The sequence below is a fragment of the Lasioglossum baleicum genome, chromosome 11 (genome assembly GCF_051020765.1).
Source record: "Lasioglossum baleicum chromosome 11, iyLasBale1, whole genome shotgun sequence".
NCBI classification, from domain to species: Eukaryota; Metazoa; Arthropoda; class Insecta; order Hymenoptera; family Halictidae; genus Lasioglossum; species Lasioglossum baleicum.
In genome coordinates, this window is record NC_134939.1 from 14,183,656 (window position 1) to 14,210,292 (window position 26,637).

The following is a 26,637-nucleotide window of genomic DNA, read 5'->3' on the forward strand; positions in this document are numbered from 1 at the left end:
TACTACCATTCACGATTAGCCGGGACTGGGTCACATGCAAATCGGGAGCCAAGACGAAGGTGCCTTCCACCTGTCACTGTCATTTCGTTCCTTTTCAAATAATTTGCCTTTCCCACGTGGCCCGTGTACCTAAACCTCTACCGTTGGCAAACGGTCGCGGGAAATCGTTACTTAGTTACACTCCGAACATCCTCGCGAGTAATGACGGGATATTTACGCCAGCTAAGCGATATATCGGAGAGCCGTTTCACAACCGACGAACTCTACAGGTCGCCCAAAAACCGGGTCGCGCGAAAATTCGTTAGAATTCGCCGCGGCATTCAACCACTGCTCCCATTTAGAGCTTTTGTGTTGATTGCGTTGATTTAAAATTCGAAGTTCGACGGCAACGGATTTTCCAGGCATTCGGAACAATGTGAGAACGAAGGTTTTTTCCGGAGCTGTGTTGAAACTCACGAGTGAACTTGAGCCGTTCAAATGGATTTCCATCGCGTCGATGGAATGTGTTTCCCGTTTGTAGCGTACATCTTTCGTTATCGAAGGAATCGTACGTCGCGTCGATGATGCGGGAGCGAGAAACGGATCCCTCGATCGCCAGACGTAACAGCTGTCCACCAGCATGGAAAAAGTACCGTCGGGCGAACCCCCTCCAGCCTCGTGGATGCCATAAATCCTCGACGACGCCTAGCGGCGATGGTTGTTTTGCGGTGTACGGCATTTACTAACCTCGGAATTTCATCAATGGAGACCGTTATTGCGAGGAACAAGCGTCCAGAGACGACTGAACTGAATGAACCCGTGGCTGATCTCGACTATAACGAGCCGCATCGCTCTCGATCGTTTTCCTCTCTTTCCCGACTGTCCTCGCGGTTCTCAGACAACGAGCACTGTGTTCGCCCTACTTTGTACCTGTCGCGCTTCCTTTCCCCTACTTCGAGTCACGGAACACGCATTTTCAATCCCTTTCGATACGCGCGTCTCCCAAAAACTCGCTGCGACTTGCAACGTTAACTTATTGCATTGATTTTATGACATTTAGGACATTTAGGACGTTTAGTTTTGAATTATACAGTGCGTATCAGAAGTTTAGACGCACTCTATTATTACCACGTTTTTATTAGCTCGCTTTCTTGTATGTCTGTCTGTTCGGTACAAATTATGCAATTGATTTTAAACTAACTTCCCGATGAGCTAGAGACTTGAAATTTTAGACATAGCTCAGAACAGGATGACAATGCAATATTTAACCCTCATCCGGCCTTCGTGTCAATATGACACAGTTTTCCCGAAATAAGTTACACTGTTCTTTTCTAGGTACATTTTACCGAAAATTCGCGTTTTTCATTTTTTTTTAATGCGAAACACGTAACCGAAAACCTAAGGTGTAAATATTAACTCATCAATTTAACACGTTCCGTGCCACGTGTACCACCGGTGGTACACGTTAAACTTGATCTTCAGGCCACAAAAAAGAGCTTGGCACGGAACGTGTTAAATAAAAAAACATCGAAAAATAACTGTTTACCTTGTTATTTCATCGATCTTTTATCACTGTGTCAATTTGACACCGAGGGACAGTTTCAGTTCGTGAAATGAGGGACGGATGAGGGTTAAAAAAGGATTTTTTTAAATCCTTTGCGTTTAGGAGATATAAACTATTAAATTTAACCGTTACACTTCCCTCCGCGTGTCGCTCGGTAGTACGTGATCGCGTTCAGCGATCCCCACTCCGCGCGACAGCGGTCCCTACGAAAAACGTGGGGAGCAAGGTAATAATAAGGAGCGTAGAGAGTAGCTGCCGTTGAGAAAACTCATACAACAGTTCATATCATTTGCGGTGCAATAAAATTGTTAGTGACTTAGGTGAACTATTCATGCATCAATTATCTATGTATTGTATGCGCCCCACATTTTTCGTTTTAAATCTTACAAGTATTTTCATAGCTGTTAAAAATTCACAATCACAAATTTTCAGGACTATCTGTATGGGGCTAGGAAAAATTATTTTTTACTTCTTAGTCCGTTTTTAAATATGATATTTTTTTAAAAATCTATTTTTATTTAAATTATTTTATACTTTTTAGTCCGTTCTTTAAACGCGGTATTGTTAAAAAATTTATTTCATACTTTTTAGTCCGTTCCTTAAACGCGGTATTTTTAAAAAATTTATTTTATACTATTTAGTCCGATTTTTAAACGCGGTATTTCTTAAAAATTTATTTTATACTTTTTAGTCCGTCTTTTAAACGTGTTATTTTAAAAAAATTTATTTTATACCTTTTAGTCCGTTTTAAAAACGTTAAAATTTATTTTTATCTAAAAATTATCTTTTTACAAACACGTACCCTCTGATGAATCTTCTGAAACTATTCATCATGTATGGCATGGCATAGCAGGGAAGAGTTTTTAACCAAAATATGAAAATGGGTGTAATTGTGAAGTTAGTGAAGTATTAAGAGACTCAGCATGAAGATAGCCGCAGAATTGGTCCCCACAGAGGGGACAGCCGACTGCGAAGTGTTTAAACAGTCTAACTGTTTTCAGAGGATATTTGATCAATCGCGCCATCCGGTGTAAATGGAATACACAGTGCGAATTCCAAACGTTCGAGGTTGTTTGTGGATAAACTTGTTGGAACGCGGCGCGCAAAAAGTTCAAATTGCTCGTCATTATATCTGCTAATTGTTTAGAGCAGCACGGTATCAACAGTACGAGCGCCGCGGGCCAATACTGTGCTGGAAAAAGTATCGGGTTGCCGGTTTATTGAATATCAATTAATTTCGAGCAGCGCGGTGTGACATTCGAATAATAGAATTTCAAACAAAATTCTACCGCGTATGATTTTTAATCGCTCAGCTGTATAGTTTATGCACGAATCTTCATCGGTATAATTCGTATTGATCAGCCATCTCCTCCGCGACGGGGAATATTTCATTCCGGCGGAATGAGGGACAGTTATCGAAAGTTTCGCAAGCCCTTGCACGTGGGAAGAGCAATATTTTCTTACTCCTTAGGTGGCGTGTCGGCTCGCACGAATTCCTTTCTGTTCGGACGGTTACGTAACTGTTATTTTACAGCATGAAAACGCTAGAAATTAGCAAGCATGCACGTTTTGCGTAGTGGCGGGGCCTGTCCTTGAACATCCGTCCAAGGAGCTTGATTTCAACGTGCAAAGAACACTCGATGCACGCGGTTACGCAACCAAAACGCAAACAAGTCGTGTCCACTGGTCGAGAATGGGTACACAGCGGTGTTGCGTTGAAAAATAGCGAATTCGTTGCCGCGATGCGTTCGTTTCCGAAGAAGCGGAACGAACAGAGTCATAAATAATAGCGAGGCATATTTCATCGCGTCTCGTTCGCGCGTCGCGGAACCCGCGGAGCTAAAAGTCTACAAAACGGCGGGGAAGGCGCGATTAAAAATTCGTAATAGGTACGGTGTTGCTCGGTTATTTCCAGAAGATTCATTAAAGCCCGCTTTGTGGAGGCAATAACACTCTCCCGAAGTCCCCGGCACGAACTTTGCATATCTTTGTCGCGTGACCACGATAAAAATGCAAATACCTCGGGCTTGTCGAGAGATGAAGAGAGAAAGAGACCCGGAGAAAACAAGGTGAAAAAAATCGAGTCGCGATCCAATCCGTAACTTCCGTCAAAACGAGTCTCGCGTGAATTTCGCTACGATTCTCGACCTTTTTAAACAGACTTTTCCCCGACGCGGAATTCCGCGCAGTAAATCGCGGCCACCGTTCCTCGGAACGACCGGACAGTCGAGAACAATATCGATAACGGCGCGATCGCACGACACACACACACACGATTAGAAGTAATCGTTGCGTCGTTAACGTAATAGGTGCGTTACACGGAACCTGCGAAACTTTGTAACGCGTGCGAGCTGCTCGCCATTTGCGAACTCGCGTTAGTTGCTGCGGAAAATTGACGTGGAAGCTTGAGTCCGCTGTATGGGCTTTCCATAGACCGCTCCGTGGAGAAATCTGAGCTCTCGTCTTGGCCTCGGGTGCTAATAACGCGAGAGAAAGAAAGAAAACTTGCTCCCCTTCCGCGTAGATCGTAGAATGCTTCGAGGGGGCGTGGCTTGGTGGCCCCGGGTTTCTGCCCAGAGCCAGAACGAATTAACACCGAGTGAACGATTTTTTCTGGTGAAACTCGACCCCGGAAATTTAATATCATCTTGTATAATTGAATCGCAGTGCTGTTACAAGTTTAATAGGGTGCACACGAGCAGCGTAATGAGCCGGAGGCTGTTATAATTGTCCGTGCAGAGCGGGGAATCGCTCGCGAATCGAAGAAATGGCTAGCAAATCGCGGTCAGCTCGCCTCTCGAATTATCGAGGCACACAGCACATACTCACCGTGATTCTATAATAATAATAATTCTCTATGCCTGCTGTGTCTTCCACTGGCAACGGAGTATGTGTGTGTGCGTGTTGCACCGGTCGGATAGGTGTACAGGCACGCATACAAACGCAAGGGACGAGTTAGCTGTGGCAACCTACTTACCGGCTCGGTAAGCTGCACCTACTGTCGCCTCGTTATTTTCCAACGCTAGTATCGCGTGCGCGTCCTGTTATACGCGGACGAATACATAGCTGCATACCTCTTCGATGTCCATTGTCCATTGTCCATTGTTTTTTCTCTCGAAAACGCTGTCAATGATGCCGGCCGGCCAATCGAAATCGTCCGAAACGTACACACGATTGTAAGAACAGCTATCTTTTCGCTCGATTCTTGTAACGCGCATTTCTTCCGGCGTTATTCCCTTGGACCAGAGCTGGGCATTAATCGATTGCAATTTTAATCGTGATTGATTGATTAATGTGTACGATTGAAAAAAGAAATCATCGAAAAATCGACGATTGGATCAATCGATTGATGAAGTTAATCGTCAATCGTTGATTAAAAAATGGAATCTTCGAAAAATCGACGATTGATTCAATCGATTGATGAAGTTAATCGTCAATCGTTGATTAAAAGAAGAAATCATCGAAAAAAAACATAAAAGCACGCAAACAAACTTTATATTATAGGCCAAATGACAATATGTACACAGGGTGATTCTTGGAAAAATTACTGCTGTTTTTTAAGCGAAAATAGAACAATAGAGGAAGAAATCATGTGTCATAATACGTCCTAGCTTCCTATGACCTCATTTTTTATGTGGATGCATCGATGCAGCCGCCAGTTGCAATTGCACTTCGGTCTTTAGTGCAACCCGACTTTTTTGCTAAACTTTTTTGAGATATTTGATTTTGAATGACATGTACACTTCAGCTTCGCTGTACCGCGACTTCTCAACAGATTATAGCACCTTGCTCACATCCGTTATCTCATACATGAAGTAATATTGTCTAGAAGTATATATGGTCTAAGGCTATTCCCATCGTAGACGGTCTTACTCTGATAAAAACGCGCCGCCGATAACCGTCAAGTAGAATTTCCATCCGTTCGAAGGAGGTCCGCGCGACGATAACAAGAAAGCATGACGAGCACGAACACGACGGTTTTAATTAAATTTTTAATTGCCACAGTTCCGACTACTCGAATTATAATTATTTCGCCGCAACTTCTTTTAATTGCTACACTCCCTCCGGTATCGATCTTCTCTTTCTCTCTCTCTCTCTCTCTCTCCGCCTCTCTCATTCTCGATAACGCGTCCACGGATCTTATACTCGCGTGCAACGTTTCTTCCTTGTCCCAATTAATCTGGCGTTTCTGGAATTTCGAACGAGACGGATCTGTATTCCAAAATGCGTCCCTCGCCTATTCAGTTATGTTGTACTCGTCGGGAGAAACGGAATTCGTAGAGTGAAGAAGAAGAAGAAGCGTTAACAAGGAAAGTGTAAATTTACCTCGGAGGTATCCGAAATAATAAAGCGAAACTCTGTTTGTTTAAACATGTTCGGAGTGACGCGGGACGGTTCGACAAGCAAGACACCTCGAATAATAATAGCTGACATTTGCATGAAAACGCATTTGTTTGCGCATTCTCCGTGTTTTTCGCGCGGTCGCAACTGCCAACTGAAAGTTTACAATAGAAACATTCTCGCTGAATGCAACAAATTTCGGTGTGTGTGACTTGTTCCGTGTTGAACATCGTTTCGCGAAATCTTTGATATAATTCGAGGTTTTCTTCCTCCATAAATTCCTCCAGTTCCCGAGGGACCGTGGAATCTGTTTCGTAGCAATTTTTCGCGTTTCGAAATTATGCGCGACCGAATTGTTTCCGAGAAACAAAAATAAAAGCAAAGAGAAAACGAAGTCGGCTCCGAAGGCTCCAGAGACCGTCGGAGATGAATGACTGCGGCGACCGCCGCCGTGCCGGTAGCTCACTGTCAGAAGTGAAATATGACGAAAGGGAGCATCGAAGCGGGAAGAGAACACTTTCGAATACTAATAGTAAGAGGCGGGAAAATAGCACCAATAGGATCTCTCTCGGTGACCAAGATGCGTTCCGTGACTTGACGCGACACACCTGCGCTTGTCCGAGCACAGTTCGAGCAAAGAAATGCCTGTCTCTCCTTATGGTCGCTCGATCCTCCTAGGCCCGTCTCTGGCTCGCGTTCCTCGCCAAGCCGAGGAGAAACCGACTCTACAAGAATGACCACGTGACGCAACCACGATGTCACACAGAATGTCCCATACAGGGTTTCCAATACCGCGCCATTTTCAATCCCGCTGGATAGATGTTGAATTCCTTTCAATACATACACGTGTAATAATTAAACAGCGAATTTCATGCATTTCTAACAAAAATGAGTACATACGTGTAATTTCATGTTTTTCCTGTTACATTATTTTCAACCTATTAACCATGTTAAGAAACTCCACTTCACTCCAGCTTGCAATTCAGGTAGACAATGTTTATTTTGCATAAAGGGTCTCGTAACGTGACGATCTCAAATAACTTGTAAGTTATTTGTTGTACAAAAACAATGTGCAAACAAATGTTGCATGTTTCCTACGGGGACATACAGTGCTGCAATCAGATTTTTTTTACTTCGATCTTTTATCAAGATATAGAGGTCACCTTCAGTTTATAGTAAAGGTAAAAAAGAACGAACGTGATCGAATCACGAGTGATCCAAGAGTAACGCCATCATCCCTACATGATCATCGATGAATTTCATTTCACTGTCTATCGGCCGATTGTTCGGTCTAGCATGACGATCGTTTGAAGGATCGTTGTGGACGTTCCCGATAGCGATCGAGCAGCGACAGCGGCTCGAAAGAAAGCTATAAAAGGCGAAACGGGTGAAAGGGACACAGTAGCCAAGAGAGAGATGGAGATAGAGAGACGTAGAGGAAGGGAGGAGCGACAAAGGAAACGTAGGTTGGCAATGTCAACCGGATAGGAGGCAAAGTACCGGATCTCATACAAATATCCAATTAACGTGCGCCGCTTATGGGCGTTCGTGTTTCCGCGGCGGAGGTACAAAGTCCCCAATCGAAACAGCGTTTCCTCCATCGGCCCTCTCTCTCTCTCTCCCCGCCCTTCCATCCTCTGCTTGTGTCACGACGAAATGAGACGCAAATTTCGTGCGGCGTATCGCGAGCGGTTCGCGAATGTTCCGCAAACGCTCAGCCGATACTCGTACGAACGCGGGACGGCGGCAACGTTTCGCGATCCGAAATTTATAGCCCCATTCGTACCGGGTCTCGTCGCCGCGGCCGCGAATGCAATCGTTGTCGCGACTCGCGGGAAAGATATTCGAGAACCGAGGTGACGACGAGGGCTTTCGCGAAATATACGGGCCGCCGAGAGGGAATTCGCGGAATACGCTCTTCACCTGTGCCGCCTCTCAAACAGATTTCGCGAAACACTCCGCGCCCTGCGGAATGGGGATCGTATCGCCGCATCTCCGCCAAGAAAACTGCCGGGGATCGAAAAATCGAAAGAAACGTTCAGCCCCTTCCACCGCTATTTACGCCGCTCCACAAAATTAAAGGGACACTGAGCTATCGCCGCGAACGCTCCCGTCACTCCCTGTAAAAGGAAACGTTCCGCCTGTGCTCGCTTCAAAAGGAGAATCGAAATGAAATTGAAACGAGAGAATTGAATAGATCTCGTAATTGGTAAAATATTCGCAAAAGTATTTTTTAAGTTTGAATCAGGGTAGGGACGGATGAGGGTTAATTTCCATTTTCCATCAAAATCCGCAGACAATTGTATGCCCTCTCGAAAGAAAAACTCGAGTTGCCGGCAGGATTTACGACGTCCTCTTAGAATGAACAGTCCCGTGTACACGGTTAACTTCTAGTTCATTCTGCATGAAGACGGAGTAGTATTCCTCGTTAGATTATTCATTGGTCTACCCTGTGGGGTCCCGACTACTTCACCGAAATATTTGCATTGTTGAGACTCTGTTTTATTCGTCCAGCACAATTTAAAGCGTCACCGCTCAGCGTTGTTTCGAACAGATTTTTCTCGGGCGAATTGTAAAGTGCCGATCTCTCCCGTGGAAACAGTTTGATCGCGGCGAGGTTTCGCGCGGGAGGGGTGGTCTTGTAAAATCGTTCGAGCGGGTGAATTCGATGTTTTCGAATGGTTTTCCGTCGAGCTCGAGGAAAAGACGGTCTCGCGTATTTATGTTTCGCGGAGCGACACACATTTTCAGGTCGTTTCGAGTATCACGCGGGTGGAAATACAATTCCCCGAGCGTTGAATTTGTAAAAAGGGAAACTGCCGGCGAAGTACATCGGCCCCGAAGAATTCCGCTCACGTTCGGCTTTATGAAACGAAAATTTACAGTCACGCTTGTCGTGCAGCTGAAACGTTTCACTAATCGGAATTCGTGGCTCTCTATAAATCGCTGCCTCTCCTTGACGTCACATCCTGCGCGTTCTGCCGGCGACATACTAATGACGAGCGCCGCATACCTGTGCCCAAACGCGTTGCCTGCCTACCTTGCTCTCGAGAGAGTCTCTCCGTTCAACAACGGTCTCGCAATCTTTCTGGAAACACAAACCTCCACGCCTCCGTGACGTTGCGTTTCCACGGATGCATTGCGCCTCCACTCGGTGCACCTGCACTCGAATCCAAAAATCTTCCCGGAACGAATCACCGAGAGAAGAACGCGCACGCCCGTGTATCGTAAACGGAGCTAATTGCCGGCGCGAGCATTTCGAAATTATATTTGTCCGTGATAGACCTGGCTGGTATCGATATTGCAGAGAGAACAAATTTGAAATTCAATCGAGCGCGCGCGCGCGAGCATTCAACGTAGAAAGTTCAGTACATCGTATAATATAGATTTAATGAATTTCATGAAGTTTCGCGAGTCTCTTTGTGCTCGCGCGCGTGCTCCGCTAATATCGCCCGAGCGCAATGCCGAACCGGTTAACTTTATCCACTATCTCGCGATACATATTACATTACAGCAAATAGCTGCTTTTGCTCCTTTTGCAGCGACACGAATCGTTGCTCCGCGGGGCGCAGGATAAATGTTTCCGCGAAGCTTCCCTTAAAAATGAAACTTCGCCGAAGAAAAATCGCGCTGTCGTTTCGGAACGCACCATTATATTAGTATAATATATACCGGCGATGCATCACGATGTTCCTCGCCGGGAAATCCTTGGACCCGCGCGGATCGAACGGAAACCTGCCGCGGTCCGGATAAAAGCAAACTAATTGAAACATCGCTACCAGTCAACAATTTGCCAGAAATTGTTTCATTTGGCTGCGATAAATAATTGACACCGTGTACCCTGACAAGTAATAAATACGTCTGCCATCAGGACTTGGTATTCGGCCAAACGAGATTCGAATCGTCCAATAATTATCTCGCCTGCGTTCCTCGTATCAAATTATCATGCCTCCGGCAATTTTTACATTAAAACGTGCGAACGCGTGCGCGAAACATCGAGGACATTGTTCTTGAAGTTTTTGGTAGGTTCAAAGGGTTGCTTGCAATCCCCACTAAAAAAATGAATTTTTTCTACCCTTCATAATTTGCTCACTTGATTAACAACATAGAAAAAAATGATAAAGTTTAGGGTGTTCGCCCTCATATTATCCTTAAAATTTTGGGGGATTTTCTTTCAATAAACCCTTTGGCAGAGGGCGTCGAATGAACCGAGCTTCGAAAAATAGCCCAGTTGCGAGGATTGAAGCGCCGCTGAACGGGGGCATGGCGAGTAATCTAGCGAGGGGGCCGAAGAAAGAGAGCGAGACGGAATCGCGAGTGTGACTTGCGCGCGACACGACGGAACCAGCGAAAGATTGCCGGCGCTCGTAAATCGCGGGCGAGCCTAAAAATACAGCGGCGAGATCCTTACACAATCGTCGCGTTAATGGGGCTGGTTTTCACCCTCGCACTTGGCAGGTGTTCCTTTCGACATGGGCTTGTTTCGCCGTTGACCTGTGTTCCTGTTCCGAGCGTGAACCGAGCCGAGCGGAGCCGAGCGCTGCGAAAGAATAAATTATGAGAGAGGCGAGAGAGTTTACGAGCATAACTCTCCTCGGCCGGTGCGCTTCTACGGAAACGCGTAAGCTCGTTTAAGCTCGTGTAACAGATATTCAACGATTTACCGCCTCATGAAAACGAGATCCCCCCGGTATCCTGAGGTGAAGGTCCGGTCTCTTCTTATACATGATAAATGGGCCCCGCGGTCTTTACCGAAAATTTTACCGCTGAACGCTCTCTATTAATTCAATTTAAACCCTCCGGCCAAAACGCACACCCCCACCTGTAAATAATAGAACGTTGATCGGCCTTGGTCGGCGAAAGTTATATTTAAACCGAAATTCTGTAATCCTTCCTGATTTTTCAACCCTTTCGCTGCGACGTCGAAGTGTTGTGTTCCGTTATTTAGTATTTTATGGTCTGCCTCGTCATAATTTTCCAATTAATTCTCGATGCATCGGCGTCGGCGTCTGCGTCGGCGGGCTGTTTGTAAACGAAACGCCTCGTCACGTCTGGATGTTTTCATGTTTTTCGATCGTGCCAGTCCCGCGTGGCTCGGCGTTCGAGCACAAATAAACCGGTCAAATGTTTGTAAATCGATGTTGCGTTCTACGCGCGGCTCGCTATTTGTTGCCCTAATTAAATCAACCGGCGTCCGTTAATCGCCCCTCTGCGAAAACAGTTTTGGGAAATCACCGTCGACTTTGCCGCGGATTTTCCAGCGTGCGCAAACACGCTCGAAAGGAACCTGTACGATGTCAGCACACTTGGTGAGAAGCGATCGTTTTTCAAAATCACATAGAGCGTTACTCAAATGTTTTCCCAGGTGTATCGGACCCCGGAAATGAACAGGAAGATGTCACGTTCCTGAGGAAAATGTTCGGCGATGTTAGAAATGCCGAGTTTCCGCCGGAGCGACAGAGAATTTTGCATTTTCGCGGAGAAAGAGAAGAATGGCACGAGATGGGACAAATAGGGTGGCTGGTTCTTGAGACGTGGAGGGTTAGCGTCGATCAAGGGGACGATTAAAGCGTACCCGACGCTGAACCGCGGCCTGAACCGTGGCTTTCCGACGAACGTTACGAAAGATTAGATTTGCGTTACTCCTTGTTTCGTATTCGCCAAGCCGGGAGGCGGTCTGGCGGGAATATTCTTGGTCTCTTACCGTCTCGCTTCCTGGACCTCGCGGTCCTTTGCCAGAATGAGAATTAACTTTGTTAATTCAATTCCCGGCCCCGGCCACGTTCAAACTAACTGAATTTCAGCCCCGTGCCCCGCGCCGCACGCCGCTCCGCTCTGAACTACCGCGTTGCTAAGTAGAGTGCCTCTCGGCTTACGTGTAATATATCCGTACACTCGGTTTGCGCCAGCTGAGCGATTATGTATGCCCGCGTACACGTGCACGACCGGTATCCTACACACGTGTACACAGGTGTATACATATATACGCACACCGCACAGATACATGTACACATACGTATATACTAGCTCCGATTCTTCCTTCCACCGTCAAGCGGCTCCGTCCGACCGGGCAAATATGCGCAAAGAAATAATTGCCGCGGGTAACGATGCGCCGGCTACATTAATTAGAATGTTGCGAATTTTCAATTCCTCGGAATCCGACTCCGCCTCGTTCGCTACCTTCCACCACGTGATCCACGACGTCGTTTCAGGCTACGATTTACACTGCATACGATTATTCGATCGTATCCGACACATACTCCTCGTCTCATTAGACACGATTCCCATTTCACTCTGCCATCTCTGATAACTTCGTTGTTTATACCGATAATTACAAAATAACGTTTCAATCAGACTGTGTGGGTGAAGGTCATCCCAAGGTCATACTTCCCGAGATCTCGCGAACAGTAATGTTTCTCGTTCAATGAATTTTCATTCGATGTTAACAAACAAACGACGTAACAAAGTACATTTTCTTATTCAGATTGACGAGTAGGATCTTTATGCATTTGTGGTTTATAAAAATTTTCCCTGTCCCTATTTTCCAATCCAACAATGAACATAAGAAGGTAGAAAAAGTTGTATGGTGCATTCGAACTCGTACGCGAACAAGATTGTCGCAGAAACCATGAAATTTTATTTAGCGATGCTCTGGATGCTTGATAAGCCCCGAAAATTGCGTCTTGAACTTTCAGGACCTGATCCCTCGATCCTGGATCCGATCCGCATATTTAATCCGGCCAATAAAATTAAATGGGCGATGCAATATGCATGGACATTTTCCGGGAGCATGGCCCGAAGTTTTCGTTCTCATTTCCGCTTCCGGGACATCGTTTGGTCCGGGTGACTATGTTCGAGATGCCCGTAGGATCGATTTGTGGATGCTCGCCGCATTCTTTGCGTTCGCCTATCCGTTCGCAGACGTGGCCATACCTAAACCAGACCAGACCAGACCAGTTCGAAGCTAGTCCGGAGTCCAGACCGCACCGGTCCACGGGGTCGGACAATTTCGGTCCCCGCCGAAAGGAAGATCCCGGTCGAGCGTCTTCGGTATTTAATAAACATTCCACGAAGCCCGCAGTTTTGCTGCGGTCCGATACCACGATGGACAAAGGGATAGCTACAGCTCTCCGTGAGTAGATAGGAGAGAGCACAGATGTTCGTGAAGAGAAAGAGGAAATTGAGAGAGAGAGGAGCTCGCGAGCAGGAGGAAAATATCGCCGCGGCAATGCCAGAGGGCTTGGAAATTTTTCCATCGAAAATAATTGTACGGGGTGGAGTGGGTCCCGGAGCTTTCATTCAATCTCCATGGTGCTTCGTGGAAAATCTGATTCGAGCGGAGAAACCGAGTATCCGGTTAGGTTACGAAAGTAATTAAATCGTTAACAGGGGACGAGTTTGCGGCGCAATCGACGGATACGTGCGGAGTTTCCACGGTCTCTACCGCCCCTACAACCGTTCTACTTCATCCCCTTTTCCCTCGGTTTCTTCCCTCCGTGTTCTACCTTTTATTTTCTCCTCCTCTCGATTCTTCCTTTTTTTGTCCTTTGACTACGATCGCACGTAGCCAATCATCGCCCGTTCAATTTACCACCCATGATCGGACCCGCACATGCGATTTACCAATTGTTGAGAAACGCGGATCCTGCAAGCCTAGCTACGGAATTAATACCCCAGGACCTAGCACTAAAAGTAACTAGATTGTAACTCATTCGCAGCGTGTCGCTACTGTTAATCATTTACCGATATACTTTACTTCTAGGCTGGTAATACTGCTGCTAGTGCTTTTAAAAATTAATGAACACCATTTACTCTCTGTTGTAATACTCTGGAAAATGAACAAGCATAAAATGAAACTGAGAGGACACTCGATCGAGGAATCTAGACGTCGTATTTTCAGGAACCATTAACACAAAATTATTTAGTTTTCAAATCACATATAATATCACTCTTTATTCATTTTATTCACACTCTTTTTCGAACAGTGTAGTATCTCCAAGTTTCGATAAAGTACAGTTTGCGAGAGCCTGAATGATCAAAAAAATATTAGATGATCGCATAAGTTCGTGCCCGATTTTCGTAGATGATGTTCTTTTCTAATTGTAGAAAAGAATGGTGACTATATAATTTTATTTTTCTAATTGTAGAAGAGAATGTTGACTATAATTGATTAATCAAGCTGTACTCTATAAAATTTAACCATTGAATTTTACATTATCCACAAAAATTGTACGCTTCAGGTAAAATTCTTGAAATTGCCTTTTGGCCGGCTAAATCAATGAAACGGAGCAGCGTGCAGCGCGTTAATTTTTCCGCGGCAGCAGACCGAGCAGCGTATCGGTATAGTCATAGAAGAAGTATGCAAAGAGGCCGCACTTCCTATCCGTACGAATTGTATCAATTAAACGGGGTCGGCCGGCAGACAAGGGAAGGTCGTCGACCGATTCCGTGAGTCTTGTTGCTCGTGCGTGGTGACTTTCTCCGTGGACGGTGCGAAAGGTGTTTTTCTGGTAAAAACGAGCTGAAGGTATTAACGCGCGAACTGGGAGAGACATCGGATCGATCGTACTCTGGAAAATGTTGGCGCGCGAACGTGTGCAAAGTGTAGATCGAAGGGTGATTCTCCGGTTCGTGGAGGAGACGACAGAGAGCAAGCAAGCGAGCTAGAGGGTTAAAAGTGTGACGCGGATAGAGATATTCAGAGATGCAGCCGGCTACTTTGCGTCCCTATAGGAGATCCTATGCGAGGCTGAATTTACATAAGCGGCTTTTCTCCGGACGAAGCTTTTCTCTTGGTCCTAAACAAATATTGACCGGGTGGAGGCCACCTTCGCCTCTTCTCGCTACCGAAAGCGAGTCATCTTCAAATGGTCCATAGCTGACCAGGCGCATTATACGCGGCGGACGCTTATTAAACGGGAAGACAGTGACGTGACAAGTGGGGCCGCGTTCCTCGAGCTCTCACGACATTTATTATATTAACCGGCGAATTCATTAGGGAACTCGACCGGGCTTCGAACGCCGACGTGTTTAACCCCTACACACCCCGCGATCTCGTTTCGACTTCTCCACTAAACGCTTCATCGCCGCTTGTCGTCCCCATAATTTCTTGTTTCGAGATATTTAAAATACAAGGATATTAACACTAAATGAATGTTCCAGATAACGTTCAAATTGTAAAAATTACATTGAATTCGTTTAGTTTCAAATAATGTGATGATGTGCGTATAATGATTGAAAGTTGAATTTGGATTTAGATTTAAATATAATTAATTGAAAGCTGAATATCGATTTCAATTTAGTTGCTGAGAGTTGAATTTGAATTTCGACGATCCACGCCATTTTTTTACAGAACTTCAAAATCAATTTTCACTACAATCTATTTAGACGCGAGAATGTTAAACACTTTTTTGAATGAGACTTTTATGGGCATCGGCGTGTGGCACCTGACGTGCCAACGAAATTGCTGTGGCTCCGTGGGATTTTTCAGGGTGTCAGCGGGTTTCTTCCGAGTAGCCGTCCACGCGCGTTCTCCACTAGTCTCGAACAGACTTTCGGGCTAATTTTACTTGTAGTTGTCCTCGATTAATGACCCATATGTGGGACTGCGAACTTTCTTCCGTCGACATTAATAATAACATCTTGCTTTATCTATCTGTTGCAGAACGGAAGTTGTTCGTGGGGATGCTGTCGAAGAAGTTCACGGAGAACGATGTCCGGAACATGTTTAGCGTCTACGGGACTATCGAAGAGTGTTCGGTGCTGAGGGATAGCACCGGGAAGAGTAAAGCCTGTGCCTTCGTTACCTTCGCCAGTAAACAGTACGCCATCAACGCCATTAAGGCTCTTCACCATTCGCAAACAATGGAGGTTGGTACAGAACGTAGCCGGGCGAAATCATAGGGAACGAGATCCGCGTTTGATCTATTGTTGCGACCGAATCCGAGAGAATCGATAGGTCGGTAACGGGACGATTCCGACGAAATGAATTAAATTAGACAGGATAGAATGAACGTCGCGCCTGGGCGAGCCAGCATAGGAGACAACGGGGCTGGGGCCGAGAGAAAGAGGAGGAAGGATTCGTTAAGAGTGCACGGCTCGTTTCTTTTCATAGCGGTTCAATGAGGTCGTCGGACATTGGCTCGATGCCACTATCACTCGAGGAAAACCACCAGTCGGTGCATCCACAACCCCGGCTTCTATACACTCACCTCTGCCCGATGATATACCAATTTAACTCCGGCTAACCGAAACCGAGCAAAGAAAAGCTGTTGAACCGGCCGACAAGACGCAACGCGATCATTCGAAACGCGCCGACACTTTTCACCTATTTTCTTATCCGTTCGCGACACCCCATCCTCCTCCTCTTCATTCCCCTCGCACGTTGCACCGATCGGTAAAGAAGCGACCTGCGGTTTTGCACGCGGCAATTTTACTTCGCCAACTACGAATAGGTCGTCCCACACGTCTATCCTTGCTTCTTATCGCGATTCACGTGTACACGCGTCAGCGGTTTTGCTCGGGCGATTATTCCCATGCAAAATTTACCTTTCGGACGCGTGCTGTCAATCTGCAAGGTGCATTCGGTGCATTCCGATATTTTTTATTGTTTTAACCCCTGCACGTAGAATTCGTGTTAATTGTTTGTTCTAATGACTCTATGTCGACAACGACGAAGTAGAAAAATTATAACATCAGCCCCGAATAGAGTCGAAGAACGTGTGCTAATGAAATTCATTTCCGATATCTCTGTGCGAACTTGAACATGACGATGCAGATAAAGGACATCGTTAAAAATACATGTGACACGAACGGAGAACAATAGGCGCGAGCGAATGATTTCGCGGTTGAGCGTCGGAAAATGACACGATTTATCGTTCGACATAATACTTCGGGAAACCGGTTCCCTGGACAAACAACGTTACGGTGGATCGGAAGTCGGAGTAATTCGCAGCGAAAGGAAATTGCCGGGGCCGGCGTGGCGTTCCTGTTTCGATTTTCGAAGAATTCCGATAAAAGTTTCAACGGATGCGCCGGGTAATTTAATGTAACTGTAATGGGGGGCGCAGAAATACGGGGGTGGGGAATGGAGAAGCCTGTGTATTCGACACACTCCGCGGAATTGTTTCCCCCCGTTCCACCGTTGCCGGTGGTACGCCTATGCGCGCGATGCACTATTTCGAACAGTGAAAGCAAATCGTGCCAAGGCATGCGGGCACGACGACTGCAATTCCATTTTGATATCATGAATATTTCCTGTCGCAGGTTCCTCGAACTTGCTCGTCGTGGCTCACTTAACTGGCACGATTTCGTGCTTCCGATTCCACGCGTAAACAGGCTCTCGCGCGTTTCATGCTCCCCTCCCCTGAGAATCGCGATCCCAGAAAACTGCATTCTCGATCGCGCAATTGTCATTAGACGGAGGATTATACGCGTTCACGACAAAAACGAGTAGGTGTAATTCAATCGTTTTTCATCTTCTTCTACCACCGCACAGTGGTCTAGAAGTCAGTTCTAGTGCGAATTAATTATTGCGAGAGGAAAAAATTGACATTTTGTGTAAAAATTACTTTTAAATATTTGAGCAAAGTAAATAAAACATAATTTACGATACTTGACTACTTGTTTATTATAATCTAATACTACATTCATTAAAATTTTTCAATGGCCTTCCAACCCTTGCGGGTTCAAGTTCGTGAATGTCAATCTCATTAAAGGGGAATACTATGGTCGATTCTAACTAAGCCTTTTTTTTGACACAGAAATCTATCTTTATAATTATTGCCTATTTTCCAACGTTTCTCAATATTTTTGATAAAGTTCTCTAAAATTCCATCAATATTGTGTCCGCTTACATTCCTTCCGGTAAAAATAGCCTCTAGTAATCCATTAACGCAATCCTTTCGTTTCAAATTCTTCAATTTGAACCATTCTTCGAACAACTCTAAGCGGGTGATCGTAAATATGTTTACTAAAGTATTGAAATAAAATGATAATGGGATTGCGGGGGATCGCGTTTTCTTTCTGCCGTTTATGGAGATGAAGTAAGCGTTCAAATTAAATACTTCGCAACGCGCGCAAATGCGCGCAAGTTTTGTAAAACTTACGACATTCTAATAATTTTTCTTAAAAAGTATCAGTTCATAAAATATATCATAAAGTGTGTGAAGGAAACGTAAACCTAGCATTTTTCCAGTTACAGCCATACTGATAATATCATATACAACAAGATACTAACACAATTTATGCACACTTCAGGAAAGAACTATATTTTGAGGTTATAATTTGTAGCAATTGACTAACGCAGAAAAACAAAATATGGTTACTGGAATGTTGACAGTCTTGTCAACAATAATACGGTGATGTGATTTACTAATTTTGCTTTTGTTATTGTAGTATACATATCAAACTATCATACAAGTATAAATTTTAACAGATTTACGTTAGTTGGTATTTTTAATTTATTCGCGCTAGAATTGACTTTTAGACCACAGTGCACCGTGTCAATTTGACACCGACAGACTCAGTTCGTGAAACGACGAACGGATGGGAGTTAAGACAATAAAAATATAGTAGAAGAATTTAAAAACACTCATTTTCATTCAATTGAGTTATTTCAATTCAGGATCCCACCGTCAGATTTAAGCAGACTGCGATACAGAATTTGTTTGTTATTTCTATAAACCCGCTATCCGTTTACAAAGAAGTTAAATTATCAAACGCACGTTGTAGAAATTAAATGTTTGCTTCGTAGCTGGCCGCGTTCTAAAAAACGCGATAAGACCATCGGCAAACTATCCCGTGCAACGTGTCCCGCTGTCCGCATAATGCAATTTGTCAAGGCTTCTTATCTACAACAATGTTAATTACTGGACTGCGAGTCTCCATGGAAATTTCCGGCTACCATTCCACAAACATCGGAACAAGGAAAAAATATACTTGGACAGCTAGAGAATTCCGTATGACAGAAACGAATTAAAAATGACGCGAAAGCACACTAAAAAATGCATAAAGATTCGCGGCAAATTGCGTTCGCGATTCAACTGAAATTGGCCGAGACTCGTGTATCGTTATTAGACCGCGGATATTTATGCAAATATTCCGGTGTAAGGGGAACAATTTGTGTGTCGGTCGTCTGAAAAGGATCGCTCGCGTTGGAAAATGCTGTTAATTTTTCCTCTGTTCCGCGAACGTTTCGTATGCCTACGAGCCCGGCCGCTGCTCTAGAAACACATAAATATATCGTGCACTTTAATATTCTCCTATTCCAGGGATGCTCGTCGCCGTTGGTAGTCAAATTTGCAGACACGCAGAAGGAAAAAGATCAGAAGAGGATGCAACAACTCCAGACGAATCTTTGGAGTATAGCCGGAGTCAACATGGCGCCGCATTACCTGACCGTCTGTACCTTTAATATTTTACAACCGACCTTTTTACCCGATATCAAAGAGCCCATTTGCATCGCGAATGAAATACTTTCTCATAAATTTGTTTTCCTGGGCGCTTTAAAAATTGCACGCGAATTCTGCGCGCGTGTACGGGCGTTGAAAAAAAAAAAGAAAAAATAAAGAAGAACGATTCGCACGAGAGATACGTCTTGGAGCGGATCCCGGTTCCCTTTGCACGCGAGAATTCCTTTTTTCATGCGAATTTTCATCTCCTCTCGATTTCCGGCGAAATTCTTGCCGATCAAATCGCGAGATACGTATACTTGGATTCGTAAGAAGATTCATAAGAAGTCTCTGCAATCCCTTAGCCGATAAAGAATCTTGCAATATCAATTCCAAGGAAATGGGGCAAAGGGCGTTTAGAATGGGTGGGAAAAACGGTTTTGTTTTCCAATTAAGGCGTCACGATCGCTCAGAGTCCCGTTTGCATTTTATTTGCAGAACGATACGCCTACTCTGCCACCCACCTCGTTGCAACTGTTGCAACAACTTCAGGCGACGACCAGCGCAGCGACTCCGGTTGCAGCAGGTGCTGGCGCGAGCGCTCTGTCGAACGTTCAACACCAATTATTGTTGCAACAACACCTCGGCCTCGGTGCAGCCACCCCTGCACACGCTGCTGCACCCGCGGTGCCCAGTCCACCCGAGATCAGCCCCGCGAATCTTCAGGGATTGGCCACCTTGGCGTCGTTGAGCAACACCGCCGGTGAGTATGGTTGGTGTCTTTTTTTTTTCTTTTATGTTCCCACTGGCCCGCTGTGGGACAAATGCCCGATCTAGCTGGAAAAAGTCGTGTTCGAAAAGATATATCTTCCATATTCTTGTTCCAGAATGTTTACCGACACCAATGACACCTGAAAGAATTTATTTATTAACCGTATAAACATAAAAATCGTTGCACAAACACTTCGAATCGTAACGTGATGAAATTATACATTTATTTGTGTTATAAATAGACTGCGGATTTTATGCACTTATGACCATAATTGGTACGTACAATTCAAAGTAGTGGAGGTATTAAAAAGATTTAAGGCCACCAGTGAATTAGTTTCACCTTAATAAGATAATTAAAAGAAGAAATATTTTTTATTTTGCATGAAGATCCGCAGTCTAGTTATAAAACGTATTGTGAAACATATCAAAACTGTCTCGTCGAGTTTTATCAAAACACATCTCGACGAATTACTTCAGAATTTTCGGATACGGAAGAATCTGATAAACAGCTGTTTCTGATGAGTAGGACTTTCTTCCAGTTACATCGGACATTTCTTCCACTGTGTCCTCGCCTGGCAATCGCGACATTGAACGCACCGTGTCGCGCCAAATGCATAATTTAGCAAAAACGAGAAACTAATTCTTCCAAACATCTAATTTTATCCTCCGTGCGTTCAATTTCATGATTAAGGCCCGTGCAAGAGTGTGGTGGCACACGCACGCATCGCTAGATCCGCATATACGTATATGAAATTACAAGGTTTACAAGAATACAAAATGACACTTCAACATTGCAATGAGGAGTTCAGAAGCGGTCAATTATGATTCCTAAAAGTCAAATCTATGTCTGTCCGGTGCCCAAAATGCATATTTTGTAATATCCAGCAGATACCGCTTGTCACGAGGCATCCGAAGCAAGCATGATATCACAAGATGGCCGCCACTGACAGATTTTCGTAAATATTGTGAGATTTATCGTTCGAATCGAAAAAATCGCTCTGCATCGACATAGCCAGGACATTTACAAAAGTGGTGGTGTGTATTTTTAGTTGATTAATTAATTATTTAAACACAAAAAATGGATTGGGGAAAAATACAGCACCTCGAGGTTCCGAAATTTTGCACTAGTAGCACCACTGTCTCTTTCCTGAACTGCACGTTACAAATGTTCCAATAGAATACGGCTGATAATGCAGATCGTACGTTATACGACGTTATACCGTTATTAGAGTAGTTTATAATATTCGGCAGATATTGCCTGTCCAACACCACTGGTATTGGCCTGTCACGAGGCAACCGAAGTAAGCAAGACGTCAGAAGATAGCCGCTTCGCGTACCAGTGTTTTTGTTCAATAAAAGTGTTTGCATGGACGATGGACACTGTATTATCGATGGACAATATAATATCGACCTGCATTATCAGCCGTATTCTATTATAACATTTGTAACGTGCAGTTTAGAAAAGAGACAGTGGTGCTACTAGTGCAAAATTTCGAAACCTCGAGGTGCTGTATTATCTTCCAATCCATTTTTCGTGTTTAGATAATTCATTAATCAACTAAAAATACACACCACCGCCTTTGTATATGTCCTGGCTATGTCGATGCATACTTACGAAAATCTGTCAGTAGCGGCCATTTTGTGATATCATGCTTGCTTCGGATGCCTCGTGACAGGCGGTATCTGCCTAATATTACAAATTACTCCTCGATAACGTAAAAATATGCATTTTCACCGCTTCTGAACTGACGCTTCATTATTGCAATGTTGAAGCGTCATTTTGTATTCTTGTAAACCTTGTAATTAGCGATGTGTGCGTGTGCCACCACACTCTTGCACGGGTGCGCCGGCACCCACGCATTTTCGTTCATTTCATTGGAGATTGTTGGTTGATCGTCAAGCTATGAGCCTCATAATTAAACGAGAACAAGCTGCCGATATGTTCGTTAAACAAAACAACACGAGACAAAAAGAAGACAAACTAGGCACTAATGATAGAGCAACGGTATGACTCACGGCAGCCATGGACAAGTCGGAAGACGTGGCTAATTATAACGTCGTTTTTACTCATTTATTTCTGTCACTGCGACGGACATATAGACATTTGTTTAAATGATTATCTATCGAGAAGAGATTTTCGTGAGAAGATATTTACGTGAGCATTGCCGGACACTCCGCGCCGAATATTTCGTGTCCACTGTTCCGCTGGAGAGTCCTGGCGATATCGTTTAATATAATACTTTTGCCTGTCGCGCGAGTACTAAATTATTGCGTGGATCGTTTCGCAGTCCGTTTCGTAACATTCGCTGGCGCGGCCATGTTTAACCATCCCGTACATTTGTCCGGTGGTTGTCTACGCGATAATAAAATTCTGCGTTTAATGGGTACGGAGTGCAGACCGGTGCAATGATAAATCGATGGAGATGCCCGCCATTACCATTCATATTAAAACGTGTGTTTACTGCTGATTGCCGAGGAATCCGTGGTTACTCGGTGACACGCTAGATCTTATGCAACTATCCATCTCTCTGGGTCACCTGCCAGATAGTATACTGCCGTCCGCGTCACGTTGGCAACAATGAAATAATCTCGTCCGAAAAATTCGTAGATTTATGCTCGTGTCTACTCTTGTAATTCTTTTGTCTCTCGTGGGCGAGTTGCTCGATATTTAATGCGTTGACCCTTCGCACCGGAAGGTAGTTTGGCTACAGAAATGATTAACTGGCGGTGCACGCTAACATATAATATTTATTTAATGCGCTAGAAACATATATTTTATAACTAGTTTGAGACTGTAGAATGTATTTCCACGAAAGGAAGGAGGCGTTATAAAAATGAAGTGTAGAACAAAGCACACAGGTTTGTTTAATTGGCGAACAAAAACGGGGCTCGGCACGGAACGTGTTAAATGGAAAATACAGTTTATGCACACGTAAAATAGTAAAAATATTAAAGAAACCGAGAGTGTCAGTAGATCTTTATTGTATAATTTAGTTTAGCGTTTCAAAGGACAAATAAAGGTGCCACCTACACTAGGATATTGCAAAATATCTATTTTGCAATCAAGTAGTCATTTTATTGAGTAAAAATTGATTTATGTTTCGGAGTTGTTACTCGATTGCGAAGGGTCAAGAGAACTTCTCGAGTTCTCGAGATGACGATCAGTTTCGATCTCCAATCGAACATCGCTGAATGATCGAATCGCCTCTGACGAGTTGTCTCGATTGAAAACGTTGCAGCGAACGCAGGAGTCGCTCCGATGAGTATGCAGAATCTTGTCACCCTGGCAGCGATGACCGGCGGGAATAACAACCTTCAAGTGTCGCCAAACAGTGAGTAGCGAAACTTGCACGGCACCGGAATCTATAGATAGTAACGATCGTATATTTTGTCATCTCTCTCCCTCTCCTTCTCTTTCTCTCTCTCTCTATACCTATCTCTGTTTCTCCTTCTCATCCTCCTCTCCTACTGTAAACAAAATTGCCTGAAAGCGGCGTGCTTTCGGAGATGTTCGCTTGAACGTGACATTAAGTCTTGAATAACAGCATGCACGCCAGCCTCGTCCGAACGGAAACACTCGGTGAACGCATGCCGATCCTAACAACGTTTCCACGTGATTCAAATTACACTTGTCGCGATGTAATAACCGTGGACTAGCGTATCGGAACTGTCTGTTGTGATACTTGTATGTTTGTGCGCACGCAATGAACACTTGCTGTACCGAAACGTGTACTCTGTGCTTTTCAATCGTTAACCCCGATCGTCGATGATCCTTCAGCCCTTTGCGGCTCCGTGCCGATTATAACTGGATATTATATTATATTATAACTAGATGGTAGATGTTTTGCAGCCGAAAGTAAAATTGCAGCAAACCGAGTATAGAAATTTTTCTTCCCAATAATTTGACCAAGTTGTGTAACATTGTGCTAATTCCCGTTGTAATTGGAGCAGGATTGTCTGGAGCGAAAGTTGTTACTAACAACGCCGCGAAGGGTTGAGGGTGTGGCACGAAAGAATGTTCGCCGTAGTCGAATTCGAGTTCGAACTGTCGGATGCCACCGGGAATAATTGTCTCGCAACAATTGGCCGCGCGCGCATCGCACGGCGAATACCTTATATCGTAGCGCGAGTAACAGCTAAGTAAATTTCGGCGAAGTTTACGTGCTGAATATGTAAACACGTAACTAACTCCGCTTGTTAATATCGTGAACGTGTTCTGTGTTTCAGCGTTAAGCGGACTGGCGAATTCGACAGCAGGTATGTCGCTATGTACGTGTCGCATTGCCTGGTATAGTATTAACAGTTACTAAATTAATTTCGATCGTTTAGACGGATTCTAATCTCGTTCGCTGTTCGATAGTCGCTTAAAGTCGACGCGACGGGAACACGCGCACGGAATGGACGCGACCATACCAGTACACCGAATATGTATACAGTGTATACGGGTACATATGGGGTCGCATTCATGCGTGTCACCATCATCGTTATCAGCCACATTTAATATTATACTAATCGTGTACGCTTCAAGACGAGACCATACGTTCCGATATCATTCTTATTTATCTTTATCTATCACCACACTGTAAACGATTGTGTAAGTAAACCTTGTTGTGCCTGCTGCGCGTGATGTGCCTCTCCCGGTGCCCCGAATGCTTTCTGCGTTATCGTTAGTCGTTCTCATCATACAGAGGGTATTTCACCTAACTTGACCACCTTAAATATCTTTGTTGTTTTTAAAGATACGTCGAATGTCTGATGGACAAAGTTGAATGGTAAAATGGGGCTCGTACGATACCAAAAAAATTTTTGGTTTTGTGTAATTTTTTTTTAGAGATATGAAGGTCACCTTCATTTTTTTGAAATGGAATGAGGTACTTTTTAATACATCAATCGATGCAGCTGGATATTCGTTATAAAAAAGTACTGTCCTATGTATGTCGAAAAGTTAGTATAGTTCAGGAGATATTTCAATTTAAATAACTGTAAAACACCATTACTGTCGTACTAAGACGTTCTCGTTTACTTACTTGTGTTAGTACGACAGTAATGGTAATTCTGAGTATAATAGCGTTGACCTTCATACGTCCTAAACCTAATAGTTAACGAGATATTATCCAAAGAAGAAAGAAAATTGTTTCGATATAATAATCTCGTTAACTGTATATTAGATTTAGGACATATGGAGGTCAATACATTTTTACTCGGAATTCGACAGTTGATTTTAACAAATCAAGGTGACCTTGAAATCTCCCCTCCCCACCATTCTAGTCCTCATAAAAATTAGACTATACGATTGTACTCTTCATACACATGTCACAAGATATTTCCGTTATCAGATAAACGAAACACCCTGTATAAACAACCGTTCAATATACAGGGCGTTTCGTAATTTATGGTACAAATTGGGTCAGGTAGATTCTATGGCTGGAAATAAGACTAGAGATGCGTGGGATGTATCGTTTTTTTCAACAGTAGAATCTACCTGACCCAATTTGTACCATAAATTATGAAACACCCTCTATTAACCTTTACACTCGAGTGGTGACTCTGAGACACCAGTCAAAATGACCATATCAGTATTTCAAACAGTTTTTAAATTATTCAATTCTACTGTATTCTATAAATTGGTAGAAATTTAAATGTCGTCTGAGAAAACAGGTTCGATTTCTTGTGAATAGTGAAAGAAAGATTTATATGGAATAAGAAGCTTCTAGGGTGAACTTTAAATTCCATCATGTGCACCGTTCTTGGCACTCCGGACGTCGGAAAGTCGCGCGAAAACGCAGCAGCAGGGAGCAACGATCATTTCCAAGTTTGCAACTTGCAATTTCTACGTGGTACACAAAAGTATCCGCATCTAACCATATATGTACCTCTCTCTCTCTCTCTCTCTATCTCTCTCTCTCTCTCTCCCTTTGTTATCAGCTGTCTCTTTGAATTGATTTCGAATAAATTGGAAAAGATGTATCTCTTGATCCTCTCGTGTGATACGCGCATCAGAGATTTAATATACACGTTTTTTTTTCGTGCGTAGCTGTCCTTCTTGGAAAGACCGGGAACACAGGTGAGAAGAATTCACAGAAACTCTCTTTCTCTCTCTCTCTCTTTTTTTCTAAGTCTCGTGTATCTTTCTCATAATTCCACTATCATCCTTCTAGCTCCTGCCCCACGTACGCCCCCTACACATCTATATGTACATATTTCATCACTAATTTGATTTGTAATTACTGTTGGCCGTTTAATCGATGGAACGAAGCTCACCCAGCACTCGTCCGTCCAGCTCTGTATTAATTAGGCTTGAATTTGTGCACGCCGTTTCATGTCGAATTGTTGGCGCGGTTGGAAAATGTTCCTTTCGCCATCGGAATTGGAAATGTTCGTTTCCGGTGTGAGCTCCGTGCGCATACGCTTGAAAAACAAAAGTCCCGGAATCATTCGGTTCCGAACGATGTCGATCGAACAAGTCGACTATCGATCTAACAACATGCAGAATCGTAGTGTATCACCGCGGTGTTCATACGGTACTTAACGCAAAACGCTTTTTATATATGACAAAATAACAAAGTGACAAATAACATTAACGTTCCAGGT

General features: G+C 44.0%; 1 protein-coding gene across 18 annotated transcripts in view; it reads left to right on the forward strand.

Moving 5' to 3' along the window:
* Positions 1 to 26,637, forward strand: part of LOC143213458 (CUGBP Elav-like family member 1-A) — a 455,043-nt gene that overhangs the window by 410,112 nt on the left and 18,294 nt on the right. For 7 of the 18 annotated variants that reach the window (XM_076433332.1, XM_076433335.1, XM_076433333.1 and 4 more), the window contains 6 exons: positions 15,549 to 15,754; positions 19,156 to 19,284; positions 19,774 to 20,047; positions 23,286 to 23,378; positions 24,274 to 24,315; positions 26,081 to 26,110. In XM_076433332.1, the coding sequence (XP_076289447.1) occupies positions 15,549 to 15,754; positions 19,156 to 19,284; positions 19,774 to 20,047; positions 23,286 to 23,378; positions 24,274 to 24,315; positions 26,081 to 26,110 (774 nt within the window). The remainder of the gene's footprint in view (positions 1 to 15,548; positions 15,755 to 19,155; positions 19,285 to 19,773; positions 20,048 to 23,285; positions 23,379 to 24,273; positions 24,316 to 26,080; positions 26,111 to 26,637) is intronic. The other 11 variants (XM_076433340.1, XM_076433345.1, XM_076433341.1 and 8 more) reach the window with 8 other exon arrangements.